A 14,230-nucleotide genomic window follows, 5' to 3' on the forward strand; every position below is an offset into this window, starting at 1 on the left:
ATTCGGTTTACATTGTTGGAGGATTTTTTTTAAGGAAGATGGCGAAGATGATGGAGAGAAATTGGGAAGAGAGGTGAGAAGTGAGAAAAATAATGTTAGAATGATAAAAAAATTTCCCTAAAAATGAACGAAGTAGACGAGATTTCTTAAAATTTGGTAGGAGAAGACAAGGTTATCTAAAATTTGGACGAAATCGACGAGATTCAAATTATTTTGAATCTCGTCGGATCAATTCCCAATATGAGACCTCATAAAAGATTTGAATGTTTTTTTTTAGAATTAAACAAAAAATTGAGTTATTTTTAGTTTTTTTTTTGTCTTTCCGATATGGTGTATTGGTAGAAAACATGAGATCAATTGATACCAAAGTTCAAACCCCCTTTACAGCACTTACGGGTGATATGAGTGGCTCGATAAAGGAAGACTGAGATCTTTGTGATCTCCAATTTAATCTTTAGGGCGTCCGGGTTTCACCACAAGTGGGCCTTGGGCATATGAGTTTTTTCCGGAACTGGAGATAACTTGGAGACATTTAAGGGCTCTGTACGGCTGAGTTAGGCTAGTTGACGGTAACCTTTTGCCATTAAATAATCTCGTATCGAATATCGACATTTTATGTTTCCGCTCAAAAAAATATAAAATTGGGAATTTTCCCTTATTAAAAGCATAAGAGGAAGAAAGGGTTAAAGTTGTGGAAGAAAGCGTACAGAAATTTTAGAGTTTAGTGTGCACAGCAGTAGGGGCCGGGTGGCTGGCGTGTAAAAGTTACATATCTTTTTGTTTTCTTTTGCCAGTCTTCTAGTCATGTCACAATCTCACTGAGTTTTTTAATGGGTTTGGGTAAAAAGTATTTACCAATATAGGAATATTTAAACTTATTTATTAAATTGAGGTTGAAATTAAAAAAAAAAGTAAAGTTATTAAAAATGGCCCCACTCTCTTCCTCTCGTCTTCCTCAATTCGCCGGCCACCTACTTCGGCGACTGGTTTTTTATTCGGCATTCTGTTTCTCCTAAATTAATCACCAAAAGGTTGAAGTCCTTCGATTGGTTGAGCAGCAATAGGTTCGCAACAGCGGGTCCATTAGGCATGTCGCCGTCCACGCGCCTCTTGGGCCGTCACAGTTTCGCCAAAGTCTACTAGGGTCGTTCTCTCGTCGAAAAGCCATCAAAGTAATTGAAAATCCCACTGCTGTATATCATAACATAAATAAATGGTTTTTAAGAAGACAAAAGCGATGGTTGTGCGGTTTCGAAGAAACAGAGAGAGGTCGGATCTGTTAATTTGTCTAAATATTCATTTCATTTGATTAATACATCTGTGAATTCACCTCATAATCAAGTTTTTTAAAATTCATACCCTTTACTTGATGATCTGGGTTGAAGAATAACATTAATAAAATAATAATTGTTCAATTAAAACAACAAATATAACTTGCAGATCAACAATAATGGTCAGAGTTGTGCTACTTAATCGGCATTTTTGTTTGATTTCATTTATAAAATAATAGGTTGAATTAGTTTATTAAGTATTTTATTAATAAGAAAACAAATAAATAAAGAAAAACCTAATTTGGTAAATAAGTTTAAGTATCCCTATATTGATAAATACTTTATACCCAAACCCCATTTTGGTAAAAAATTCCAATCTCACTTCTTTTCCCATTTCCAATTGAATGTATAAAATCAATTAATTAAACCAATAAAACTGGATTATTTTATTAATTTATACATTTGAACCGGTTTTGAGGATGATGTGGCTTTTTCAGGTACTGATTTGATACTGTCGGTGTTGAATCAATTCAAATTGAGTTTTTATATTTGTATGGGACCAGTATTTTAAAAAATTTGCTTTTAGTACCAATCTGAACATTTAAGTACAAGTACTAGACATTTCGGTGCTGGTACTAAAAATTGTGAAAAATGATACAAGTATTTTTGATATCAGTATCCGCTCGTCCCTGTTTGAGACTGTTTTGCCTGGCTCGATTTTTCGGAGAGGCCGGTTTAAGAATTACACTTTTGTTTTTTTTTAAACAGTTAAAATCCCTAATGATTTACATAGTTTGACCGAGTTAAAATTTTAGAGCCATCCACTAACGCTTTGTTCCCGAGTTTCATTTAAGCAAGGAATGAAGGAAAGGGATGCACAAGAATTAGACAAGAACGAATAGAAAGAGTTTATGGAATAATGAATATGATTGATCTGTATTGAACCGATTATTTACAAATGGTGATTGACGACTTGACGCCTCTGTTTATAGCCCCCTAGAATCTTGTTCCCACCGTCCCGAAGTGTTGCTATTACAACGCAACAAGTAGTTTTATTATTTATTAATTACAACATTAGCCCAAACTATCAAGTAATTATAGTTTAGGAACTGACTACACTTACAAAGTTTCTAACGGAGTTTCATGATTCTTAATAAACTAACGAGATCGGGATTAATTACAACACAAATTTCGTTTTGTTATGTTTGAACTCCAACAATAAATCTAATTATAAACTAACAATGTAAAAATAGTGAAGAAACACTAAGTGACCCTGTACAGATTATAGATAATCTGGGGGTTAAGTAATGTTTCCCACGGATGAGGTCTAGCTGAGAAGGCTGTTCTTCAGGAGACCTGCAAAACAAACACCGTAAGCTCGTCACTGAGAAGGGGGGGATTCCTCCTTGTGACCACCCTCCGGCGTGAGAATCAGACTAGGTTGCTCTGAATATAAGTGTATATTAAGAGATTGCTAGATAACTGGATAGCAGATGATCTTACCATTCCAAGATATTGGAGTATTTATAGCCGAAGGTAGGTTTCCTAGAAGGTACAGCCGGCTGAATAGTATTCCTGTTCAACCAACAGTGGACTATGCACAGGCCATACTGGTTGGTGGGTAGGTTACGGCCAACAGTAACAAAGTCGGCTGCACTATTCCACCAACTGTAGATTATGCACGTCCTACTTACTGTGGATTGTACGCAGGCCATGCTGGTTGGTGAATAGGTTACGGCCAACAGTGACACTATTCCACCAACTGTAGGCCGCGCATGCTCCTCAGTAAGGGTTGGTGAGTAGGCAGCGGCTAATAGTGACAAACAGTACTAGAGGGTGCTCCTCCTCGCCCTGTTGTCGATGAGCTGTCACCCTGTGATTGGCTCATGGGCTGTTCTGGTCAGATCGTCTGTCCTATCCATACCTTGGTAGGTATGGTACAAAAGATCTTTCAGAATCAGACTGGCTCATTTAGGCGGGATTGTTCCCGCCTTGCTCATTCCTTCATGTGACTACTGAAGTAGCTAGTGTCTTGTGCGTGTAGCCCTGCTGTCTGCGGGTAGCCTTTCCTGATGGCTTGTATCCGCAACTGCGGGAACAGGCGGGGTACTTCACCATTGGGAGGCTTTCCCTGCGTGTTCAGCTTGTGTACTGCGCGTAAGATCCTATGAGCATGGTGGGTCCTGCGGGAGCAGATGGCCTTTGCGCAGACGTCCCTGTTCAAGGTGAGTCTTGCGGGACCAACTGGTCTCTGCTGGGACCTACCTCTTCAAGTCCCCCAGTCCAATGTTCTTCTCATGAATGTCTAATAAAGTGAGGTGAACTTTTGGACTTTGAGCAAGGGGTTTTGAAAAGGGTTTCTAGTTTTAAGGTTCTCCGTGGGGATTCTTCCCGCGGATTTCCTAATGTCACTTGCAAAAATTCCCGATTTTTTTGCTTGATCTTTGGGTATGATGCGGGTAGGTATGTAACCTTCTCGCAAGTCAGGAACGTTGAGTCTCACTTGTGTAGATTCTCCTTGAGGTTTTAGTGGTTTTGAACATAGTGATCAATTATGTTTAAACCACCAATTCCATCCTGGAGCCTCAAACAATGTAGTTCTCGACGTTCCCGCTATGCGGGGATGTTATTTCCGTTTCCACAAGCATTGCCCAGAAGATCCTTCCTGGTTTCAATTCCCTGCCGAGCGTTAGGTATGTGAAGGGTTTTGCCTTAACACTGTACCCACGCTCGTCTTACGGTTACTTTACTTTCAAGGTACTCCTGGCGTCAATTCCCTGCGGGTGCTAGGTACGTGAAGGGTTTTGCCTTAACACTGTATCCGCACCCGTCTTATAGTTACTTTGTTACCGGGGTATTCTTGGCTTCAATTCCCTGCGGGTGCTAGGTATGTGAAAGGTTTTGCCTTAACACTGTACCCGCATCCGTCTTATGGTTACTTGGTTGCCAAGGTAAGGGGTATTTTCCCGCTTACTTTTGAATCTTTTTGAATTTTGAATTTTGAAATTCGAAAGGCTGGTGAGGATAAGAACAATCCAAACATCTGAAACGTCGTGTGACGGTTTCTTCTGACTGTGTCAGGACGTGCAGGAAGTTATGGTGACGTGACAGAACATGGTCATTCCAGTCGCTTTTTCAAGCGCGTGGGCATGATTTTTCCGGCGCGTGGCCGCGAAATTACTGGCACACGTCCTTTCAACAGCTGTTGCCAGCTTGCTTTTTGCCACGTGTCATAGTTTCATTGCACCTTTGATTTCTCTCTCCTCCGCATTAAATTCACCGCATTAATTGCGGTTACTATATAAAGGGGGAGAGGGTTATTTGCAATTCACACTTTTCACTCTTCTTCTTCTTCTTCTTAGTGATTTCCGGCAAATACTCCCCTTTTTCAGGCAAGCATTTTCCCGAAATCACTCTTCTTTCTGCAAAAATGTCTTCTCGTGATGCTGAAGCTATAGCTGACGACAGGGGTACTGCTGGTGAGTGCCAGTGTGCTCTGCCCGGCGATCAGTACCGGTATGTTGTCAGGAAGTTCATGCTCGATCATCTCGAGCCTGAGTTTCCTGAATCCCACCAGACCGTGTACGATGCCCCCAGTGGCAAGATCGGGGTTTATGCTGCATTTTTTGTCTATGGGAATCTTAGATTCCCATTGACAAAATTTGTTTACCGTGTCCTTGAGAGGCACGGTGTCCATTTGACCGAGCTGCACCCCATGGCGATCGCCAAGATTCGCCATTTTGAGTGGGTGTGCCGGATTTTGGGCATCGAGCCCCATGTGGACCGCCTGATGACCTTCTATACCTGGAGGTGCATCCAAGGGTGGTACACCCTGACGACCCGTATTAAGGGTCTGAAGATTTGCGACACCGAGCGCAGTCTTCGCGCGTGGAAGCAGGAATTCTTCTATATTTCTGCCCGCGCCATCCCCCTTGCCATGAAGTTTAAAAATGGCCAAGCGATACCGAGCCTTCACGCCCCCAACTACCAGGAGGCGGAATGGTTTTCGAAGATATCCCGGATCCAATCTCCGGTTTACCGGTTTGCGGAGTCCGGGATGGTCATGTTAGGGATGAGCCGGGTGTGGAAAGATGCATCTCTGGTTCCCATCCTCCTCGAATACGGTTTGAACTCTATTCCCTATGGTATGTCTTGTTTTTCTTTTTTGATGCAAGTTTGTCTTCTAACTGTTTCTTTTCTTTCAGAGGGAAATGATTTGGAGTCGCTTCTGTTTCCGCGGGAAGCCGACGGTCCCGCGCGGATGGGTACTCGTGCTTTGGACGAGGGCGAGTTGCCCATCCTGGAGCAAACAGCGGATCGGTTTGTGGAGGTCTATCCGCTGGGCCACGAGATCCTGAGCCAACGGCGGCCAGGTAAGGCGATATTCTTTCCTCAACCCCTTAACGCTGTACCCGCTGTTGGAATTCTTGACCTGTCTTCTTCTGAGGAATCCTCAGATGCTCCTCCATTGGTGCGGAAGAAGAAAGCTGCTGCCGGCGGGAAAGGGAAGGAGAAGGCCTCCACGGCTGGTCCGGTGGTTCTATCTGACTCGGAGTCAGATAGTGAAGAGGTGGCGGGGAAGCCCGGTTGTGAGAAGACCACTGTTCCGGAGGCTACGACCGTTACCTCCGGGGAACCAACGAAGACGACGGTGACCGGTACCAAGAGGCCGGCTCCATCGGGTTCCTCCCCGCCCGTCCGTACGTTCAGGGTCAAGAGAACCCGTAAGTACAATCATAATGTCTTTGCAGATTTATTACTTCTTAAATTTCTCACTTTCTTCTTTGTGCAGGCGTGGATGTTGACGCATTCCGGGGTGAAGTGCAGGGGAGTACTTCCCCGCCAATGACGGTAGGCTCGGTCAGCCTTCCTGAGGCGTCGACCCAGGCGCCTGCGCCTGCATCCGCTGGTCCAGTTGCTCGTTCCTTTGAGCCAACTGTTCCGGCCGAGATGACGTTACCGCCGGCCGTGAGTGCGATTTTTACAGCATCCTTCACGGAGCCGGCGGTTACTGCTGCCGCTGAGGAGGCGGCGACCGCGGCGGCGACCACAACGGCGACCACGGCGGCTGCCACCATGCCCGCGCCACCGGCACCTACGGCCGGACCATCAGGTACGCGCAGGGCTTCCCGCCGATCTTTGCCCCCTTCCCGTCTGCCTGACCTGTTGGATGGATTTCCTTTAGGTTCAGGTGATGGGTTTGGCGGCTATCGGCCTGTCATTGACCCTACAGGTGCGTAGGGTTCCTTTCTTTTTCCCTTATGTTTTTTATCATCTTTTCTTTACTGCCTTTGTTTCTTTTGCAGTGTCGGATTCCAATTAAGTGTATGTTCCGCGATGGAACATACGCCGAGGAACAACCCTTCGTACCCCTGTGGAGTGCGTGGACTGGGCTCGCCACGCTGCTCCTCATGGTGCGTTGGGGGAAGCCATGGCTAGCTACCAGGAGGGTAGGCTAACCAATGAGCTTCGGGTTCTCCAAGCCCGGATGCAGCCGCGCGTCGAGCTGCTATGTCGTGAAAACGACAAGTTGAAAGCAGCTCGCGCCAAGGACGTATCTGAGGCGCGTGCTCTCCGGGAGGAGAACCAACAGCTGGCGGCAGCTGCCGCCGACAAGGAGAAGGCCTTCAAGGCCCTCGAGGTTGAAGTCCAGGCGCGACTCGAGGCCCGCTCCAAGGCTGCCCAAGCTGTGAATGAACAGCTTCGGCTGGCCAGGGAGACTGCGCGAAACGCAACCGAGAGGGCTGCCAAGGCTGAAGCCATTGCTGAGCCTTTGCGTGTGGAGAATGAGGAGCTCAAGGCCAAATTAGAGGCTCTCCAACGCGCTCATGATGCCTTGGCAATGGAAGATGCCAAGAAACTCCAGGAAATCTTGGACCAAAGAGGGGTGCTTGACCACACAGAGCGGAAGCTTAAGGGCGTCGAAGAGGCTGCCGCAAAGGAAGTTTTACTTGCCAACCTTAACAAGAGCGAAGCCGAACGCGCCCATAACGAAGCTCAAGCTGCCCTCCAATGGCTTCTTCGAGAAGCGTTGCCTCAGGTATGTTTAGCTTTATCTTCTCGCTTTTCTTTTGTAAGAAAAGGTTTTAATACTTGTATTTTTTCTTTGTAGGTTGTGCGTCGGGTCTTTTCAGAGACCTCTTACGATGATGCTATGACCGCAGCCCTCAACGCTTCTCATGAGGATGGGGAAAAGGCCGGCTTCCTGCTTGGTCTAGGGTTTGTTGAGAAAGGCGTCCCGCCTTCCAACTTCCCTTTGTTCAATGTGGATACCGAAGCCATTTACGACCAAGCATTGAACCAATACGCCGCCTTCCCGCATCCAGTGGTGGAAAAGGTGGACGAAGTAGCTGTTGCTGATGATGGGTTAGCTGTCCTCAAAGCTTTCCTCGAACCACCCCGTTCTTCTGACGGAGCGGGTCCAAGTGGAAGCGGCCCTGAAGCTTGACCCTGAAGATCCCTTTCCCTTGCTAAGATAGACTTGTATAGATTTACTCTTTCAGGCGGGTAGTAACCCGGCCATTCTTGTAATATATCATTGAAATATAAATCTTTTTGCGGATAAGATTGTTATTTCCTTCTTTGGATTCCTTGCTTTATAAGCTCATGACTTAGTTTAAGTTAGCAATTTTCCAAGTTTTTTAGAATAAGTTAACCTGTCGGACGTGGTTGATGATGGGTTAAAGCTTCGCTTCCTCCTTCGTGATTGTGCGGGTAGAACCGTCACTTGCACTTGGTAGGATGGCTAAACTTTAACCTTCATCTGACCTGCGTGTAGGTTTTCCTCATTTTTCCTCGAAATTTCTAAGTATTTAGGAAAAGTTAACCTTTGAACGTGGTTGATAGTGGGTTAAAGTTTTGTTTCCTCTTTCGTGATTGTGCGGGTTGAACCGTCACTTGCACTTGGTAGGATGGCTAAACTTTACCCATACCTGACCTGCGTGTAGGTTTTCCTTATCCTTATTTCTAAGTATTTTTTTTTTTTTTTTTTTTTTTTTAGGATAACCTTTGAACGTGGTAGATGATAGTTTGAAGTTTTGCTTCCTTATTTGTGATTGTGCGGATAAGACCGTCACTTGCACTTACAAAGATGGCTAAACTTTACTTACATCATACCTGCGTGTAGGTTTCCCTTATTTTTAACTTTGTGTTTATGCGGGTTTTGTCGCCTTCCACACGCAATGACTTACTTCTCCTCATTTATGCGGTAAATACCGGCACCAGTGGGGAGTTCATAAGGATAAAGGTAAACACATTATGAAAGGAGAATCATTTCCATTAGAAGTGGCTCTTGGCCTTTTCTTTACAAGTTTTGGAATTGATCTACATATAACATTTGCGTAATTGAGCTCCATTCCATGTTCTTGGGATGGGAGTGCCATCGAGCCTTTCGAGCCGGTATGCGCCCTTTCCCAGAACCTGTTTGATAACGTATGGCCCTTCCCAGATCGGGGCCAACTTTCCTGGGCGTTCTTGGTTCGAAGCCTTGTTGTTACGCAATATGTAGTCTCCTTCCTTGAAGTTGCAGAGTTTTACCCGCGTGTTGTAGTACTTTTGCTTTTGTCCCACGGATGGCGCCAATGAAGAAACACTAAGTGACCCTGTACAGATTATAGATAATCTGGGGGTTAAGTAATGTTTCCCACGGATGAGGTCTAGCTGAGAAGGCTGTTCTTCAGGAGACCTGCAAAACAAACACCGTAAGCTCGTCACTGAGAAGGGGGGGGGGGTTCCTCCTTGTGACCACCCTCCGGCGTGAGAATCAGACTAGGTTGCTCTGAATATAAGTGTATATTAAGAGATTGCTAGATAACTGGATAGCAGATGATCTTACCATTCCAAGATATTGGAGTATTTATAGCCGAAGGTAGGTTTCCTAGAAGGTACAGCCGGCTGAATAGTATTCCTGTTCAACCAACAGTGGACTATGCACAGGCCATACTGGTTGGTGGGTAGGTTACGGCCAACAGTAACAAAGTCGGCTGCACTATTCCACCAACTGTAGATTATGCACGTCCTACTTACTGTGGATTGTACGCAGGCCATGCTGGTTGGTGAATAGGTTACGGCCAACAGTGACACTATTCCACCAACTGTAGGCCGCGCATGCTCCTCAGTAAGGGTTGGTGAGTAGGCAGCGGCTAATAGTGACAAACAGTACTAGAGGGTGCTCCTCCTCGCCCTGTTGTCGATGAGCTGTCACCCTGTGATTGGCTCATGGGCTGTTCTGGTCAGATCGTCTGTCCTATCCATACCTTGGTAGGTATGGTACAAAAGATCTTTCAGAATCAGACTGGCTCATTTAGGCGGGATTGTTCCCGCCTTGCTCATTCCTTCATGTGACTACTGAAGTAGCTAGTGTCTTGTGCGTGTAGCCCTGCTGTCTGCGGGTAGCCTTTCCTGATGGCTTGTATCCGCAACTGCGGGAACAGGCGGGGTACTTCACCATTGGGAGGCTTTCCCTGCGTGTTCAGCTTGTGTACTGCGCGTAAGATCCTATGAGCATGGTGGGTCCTGCGGGAGCAGATGGCCTTTGTGCAGACGTCCCTGTTCAAGGTGAGTCTTGCGGGACCAACTGGTCTCTGCTGGGACCTACCTCTTCAAATAGTATTGTAAAAATGTAGTTATTTTGTGACGACGTATCTTTTTTTCTTTTTCGTCTAGCAAGATATAATATTATGGTGTTGAGCTTAGTTATTGGGAAATGAGTAACCAAATCCCACGTGTTCAGTTTGCCATCTACAAAAATCATTCACACCAATTTGGATCTTGAAGCTTGGAGCATGTGGGTTTCTTTTTAGATGGGAGGACCGGCTCATCAAGTTATCTTCTTCAAGCAAAAAGTGATCCGTTTATTCGAGCCATTGTTGTTAGTAAACACTTTTTTAGAAATACAGTTTTCGTCATTATTGTTTATTCAAAATTGTTTTTTAGTCTAAATTTAAAATTTGTTATTTTCGTCTATATAGTTTCATTTTCATTGCAATTTTCGTTCATCTTGTTAATATATTTTGGGTTGAAATCGCATATTTTAACAAACCACATGGAAGAAAACTGCAACGAAAATGGAACTCTACGGACAAAAATGAATCCCCTAGGGACAAAAATAGCAAATTTTAAGCTTTTAAACTGAAATAACAAATTTGAACAAACCACAGAAACGAAAAACGCATTTCTCTCCTAAGATTTTATTACCACTTATTCGAGTTAAAGGCCGTGTTGTATAATACATATCCTTGCACATGTAATGAGAGTTCAACTCCCATTAGACTATTCAGAACGCCTCCTAGATGAGAGAGCCCGAGTTCACAAGACGGTCCGGATACGAGATCAATGCCGCAATGTTAAGGGTTGGAATGGGTTCAAGTGGCCAACACCCTATCCCCCTTTTAATGATAACATGTAGATTTTGAAGAGTAGAGTAGATAGGGGATACCATATGAGTTTTTCGGTAACAATAAAAATAAATTTATCAAATTTAGTATGAACTACAAACATAATAAACATTTTAAAATCTTAATAATTGACTTAGAAAGTTCAAAAAAAAAAAAAAGAAAAAAAGAAAAAACTAAAAACCATAGCAAAACTTGATTAATAATTTACGAGATTTATTTACACACCAACCAACCAACCAACCAACCACTCGTTTACCGTTATCCTCCGAGTATATTGATCATGTCCTGAGAAAAGTCTTTCTTCCTTACTTAACTGTAACTGCAATCGGAATCGGAATCGGAATCGGAATCGGAATTGGAATTGGAATGTCTAACGCCGTTCTGAACGGGCTGGCGGGAGCTGGCGGAGGTATCATTGCTCAAATCATTACATATCCTCTCCAATCGGTACCAGTTTCAACTCTATTATATTATATTATATTATATTATATTATATTATATTATATTATATTATATTATATTATATTATATTATATTATATTATATTATATTATATTCCTCAACCAAACAAACAAACAATTTGTATGATATGAAGGTCAACACGCGCCAACAGACGGAGAGAATCGCCAAGAAATCTCACTCCAAGAGTTCATCCCGCGGCGGTACACTTGTTCAATTACTTGAGGTTCCTTTATCTTGTTATTGTTATTGTTATTGTTATGTAACAACAGGTTATACGAAGCGAAGGAATTGGAGGATTATACAGCGGCCTTAAGCCATCTCTGCTTGGAACTGCTGCATCACAGGTATCATCCTTAGGCTATGTGTAGTGGAGCCTTAACCATCTTTGTGTATTTTTAAGTTTTAACTATTTGAGCTTCTATGTATTACTTTCACACTGCGTAGCCGAGCTTTGACTAAAAAATAATATGTAATTAAGAATGCATATAGATCAATTACTAAATAATAACTCAAGCGGAACTCAAGCTTGAAAACGTCTCACGAAGTGGCGAATTCAGGATTTTTCGTCAGTGGGGGTAAAGAATAGGTTGCCCAGAACATGCCAATTGTGTAAAAATAGGTCGGTCAAAAAATGATAATGTATTTAGCTAAACTCTAAAGACGACATAAAATCTTTCCATTTGGCATTGGTCATATACTAATACCCTTACTCCAAATAGTTTTAAATAGATTTCGTCTGACTGAATAAAACTATTACAGTTATGCACTCATAAGACTTAGGAATTCCCCTAACTATATCAAGCAACCATACTAAAATAATAAAACACCGAGATAGAAATTGATTTGATGATATAGTAGGCTCACTTCACGAGTAATCACGACTACCCAAGGTCCAAGAATAGAAGAAAAGATTTGAGATTGATTACCTAGAAACTACAACAAAATAGTATATAAATATTAAGAACAAAATAAACTAAGAAGAAAACAACAATACATATTAATGCTAAGTTATTAGTGAATTGTTAATGCAATTTTATATTGAAGGGGACATGAATTAAAATGAGATATGTGTCTTAGCCATTTTTTTAGGAAATAACATCTAGTTTTGCATTACATGGGATGGTGTGAGTGGGGGTCTATACCCCCTGGCTTTCACTTCTATCCGCCACTGAGCTCTAGCTCGGCTCGTTTACACCCCTTGTTATTGCAAATCTAATCTAAGAAGAACATATTTCATGTGAAAGTTGTGATGATAATTTCCAAGTTGTTACAAATCTACCTAGGTATTTATAGTCCATACATCTAACTAATGAACTAGCTATTCAACCACTTGGCTAACTACTATAACTAACTAACAACAATAAGCTAATTTACATTTTTTATTCTTAACATGAGTTGTTATTGTGATTCACTTGGTATTAGAACATAATGATATTCTTTTGCTTCTGGCAGGGAATTTATTATTATTTTTACCAGGTTTTTAGAAATAAAGCTGAATCAATTGCAGCTTCTAATAAAAGGAAGGGTCATGGAGATGGTACAGTTGGTATGTTATCTTGGCTTGTTGTGGCTGCTTTAGCTGGGTAAGTGATACCACACTTTTTAGGAGAATTTTGATCCATTATTGAATTAGTAAAGCATTGCACCAGTATGTGCAATTGATTTTGTTTGTATTGTATCTTTATTACTGCTAACTCTTTGCTTTCAGGTCACTGAATGTACTGTTTACAAATCCAATATGGGTTCTTGTGACACGTATGCAGGTACTCTAAGAACAACAACTTACTCAAATTTTGTGATTCAGTATATATATATATGGATGATACCATAGGGGATAATAGACATGTAAATGACATGAAACTCTAGGGAAGCATTTGTTCATTTCCTTGTATGCTTCTGTTATTTAGACACACACTCAAGCAGAACAGAAGATTCTAGAAGCAAAGAAAGAAGCTTTGTTAAGAGAATGTTCTGAAAGCAATCTGGTTGGCTCTTCTTTACACGATAAGTTGCGTGAACTCGACTCAGTGAAACCTAATCCGTATGGAACACTGCACGCGGTAAACACTAGTATTATACTCATGGTCTTTTGTATCGTGTAATGGTCGTGTTTATTAATGAATGTTTATTGTATTTACAGGCTCACGAGGTTTATAACGAAGCTGGAATACGTGGATTTTGGAAGGGCCTTGTTCCTACTTTAATCATGGTTATTAATAATTTTTCCTCGAAAGCACATGAATGCTGTAACAAAACTTATATTAAAGTCGATGAAAATGATGTCTCAGGTGTGCAATCCATCGATTCAGTTCATGATATATGAGACATCTTTGAAGTACTTGAAATCTAAACGTGCTGAAAAGAAGCAAAGTTCAAATAAAGTTTCTGCTTTGGAGGTAAAACAAGAATCTTGTGTAACTTATATTTCTCAGCATTTGTAACCATCGTGTTTGATGTTAATTATGTAAATACCGTTTCAAGGTATTTGTAGTTGGTGCCATTGCTAAACTTGGAGCAACTGTGACAACATACCCTTTGTTAGTTGTAAAGGTAAATATCATAATTCAAACTATAATTTAAAATTTCATTTTTTTTAAATTATGTTTTGAATACTTACAGTCAAGACTTCAAGCTAAGCAAGAAATCAGTACAAACAATTCGTTAAGATATTCAGGTATATAAAGTTACTTATCTTATACTATTTCATCTAGAAGACTAGAAGGGTGACAATTATTAATATTCATTTAAATTTGCATTGAAGGTACATTGGATGCAATTGTGAAGATGATTCATTATGAAGGAATATCAAGCTTCTACAAAGGAATGAGCACGAAGATAGTGCAGAGTGTATTTGCAGCCTCTGTACTTTTCATGATCAAGGAGGAGTTGGTTAACTTTTTTGGAATGTTAGCAAAGAAGAGCCAAAAGATGTTATTAAAAATGTCAAATTAGCATACCACACATTACATCATATTGTACATTTTATAGAAAAGGCCCATCTTTTGATATCCTTAAACTGTATCTGAGTGTTTGTGTCAAATTCTCCCTCATGGATTTGTTTGGTCCTAACATGTATATATATATTTCAAACAATAACAAATC

General features: G+C 41.9%; 1 protein-coding gene across 1 annotated transcript; it reads left to right on the forward strand.

Moving 5' to 3' along the window:
* The first annotated feature begins 10,940 nt into the window (after positions 1-10,940).
* Positions 10,941-14,138, forward strand: LOC143600184 (peroxisomal nicotinamide adenine dinucleotide carrier-like). The gene is made up of 12 exons (XM_077077945.1): positions 10,941-10,993; positions 11,024-11,113; positions 11,262-11,351; positions 11,398-11,472; positions 12,581-12,711; positions 12,837-12,891; positions 13,036-13,188; positions 13,269-13,337; positions 13,417-13,524; positions 13,610-13,678; positions 13,748-13,802; positions 13,890-14,138. Exons 2-12 carry the CDS (start codon positions 11,033-11,035, stop codon positions 14,078-14,080), a joined length of 1,077 nt encoding a protein of 358 aa, XP_076934060.1. The 5' UTR covers positions 10,941-10,993; positions 11,024-11,032; the 3' UTR covers positions 14,081-14,138.
* Positions 14,139-14,230: the final 92 nt, after the last annotated feature.

Source organism: Bidens hawaiensis, unplaced genomic scaffold, assembly GCF_021521415.1.
Source record: "Bidens hawaiensis isolate Kalapana, Puna unplaced genomic scaffold, B.hawaiensis_p1.1 tig00053657_1, whole genome shotgun sequence".
NCBI classification, from domain to species: domain Eukaryota; kingdom Viridiplantae; phylum Streptophyta; class Magnoliopsida; order Asterales; family Asteraceae; genus Bidens; species Bidens hawaiensis.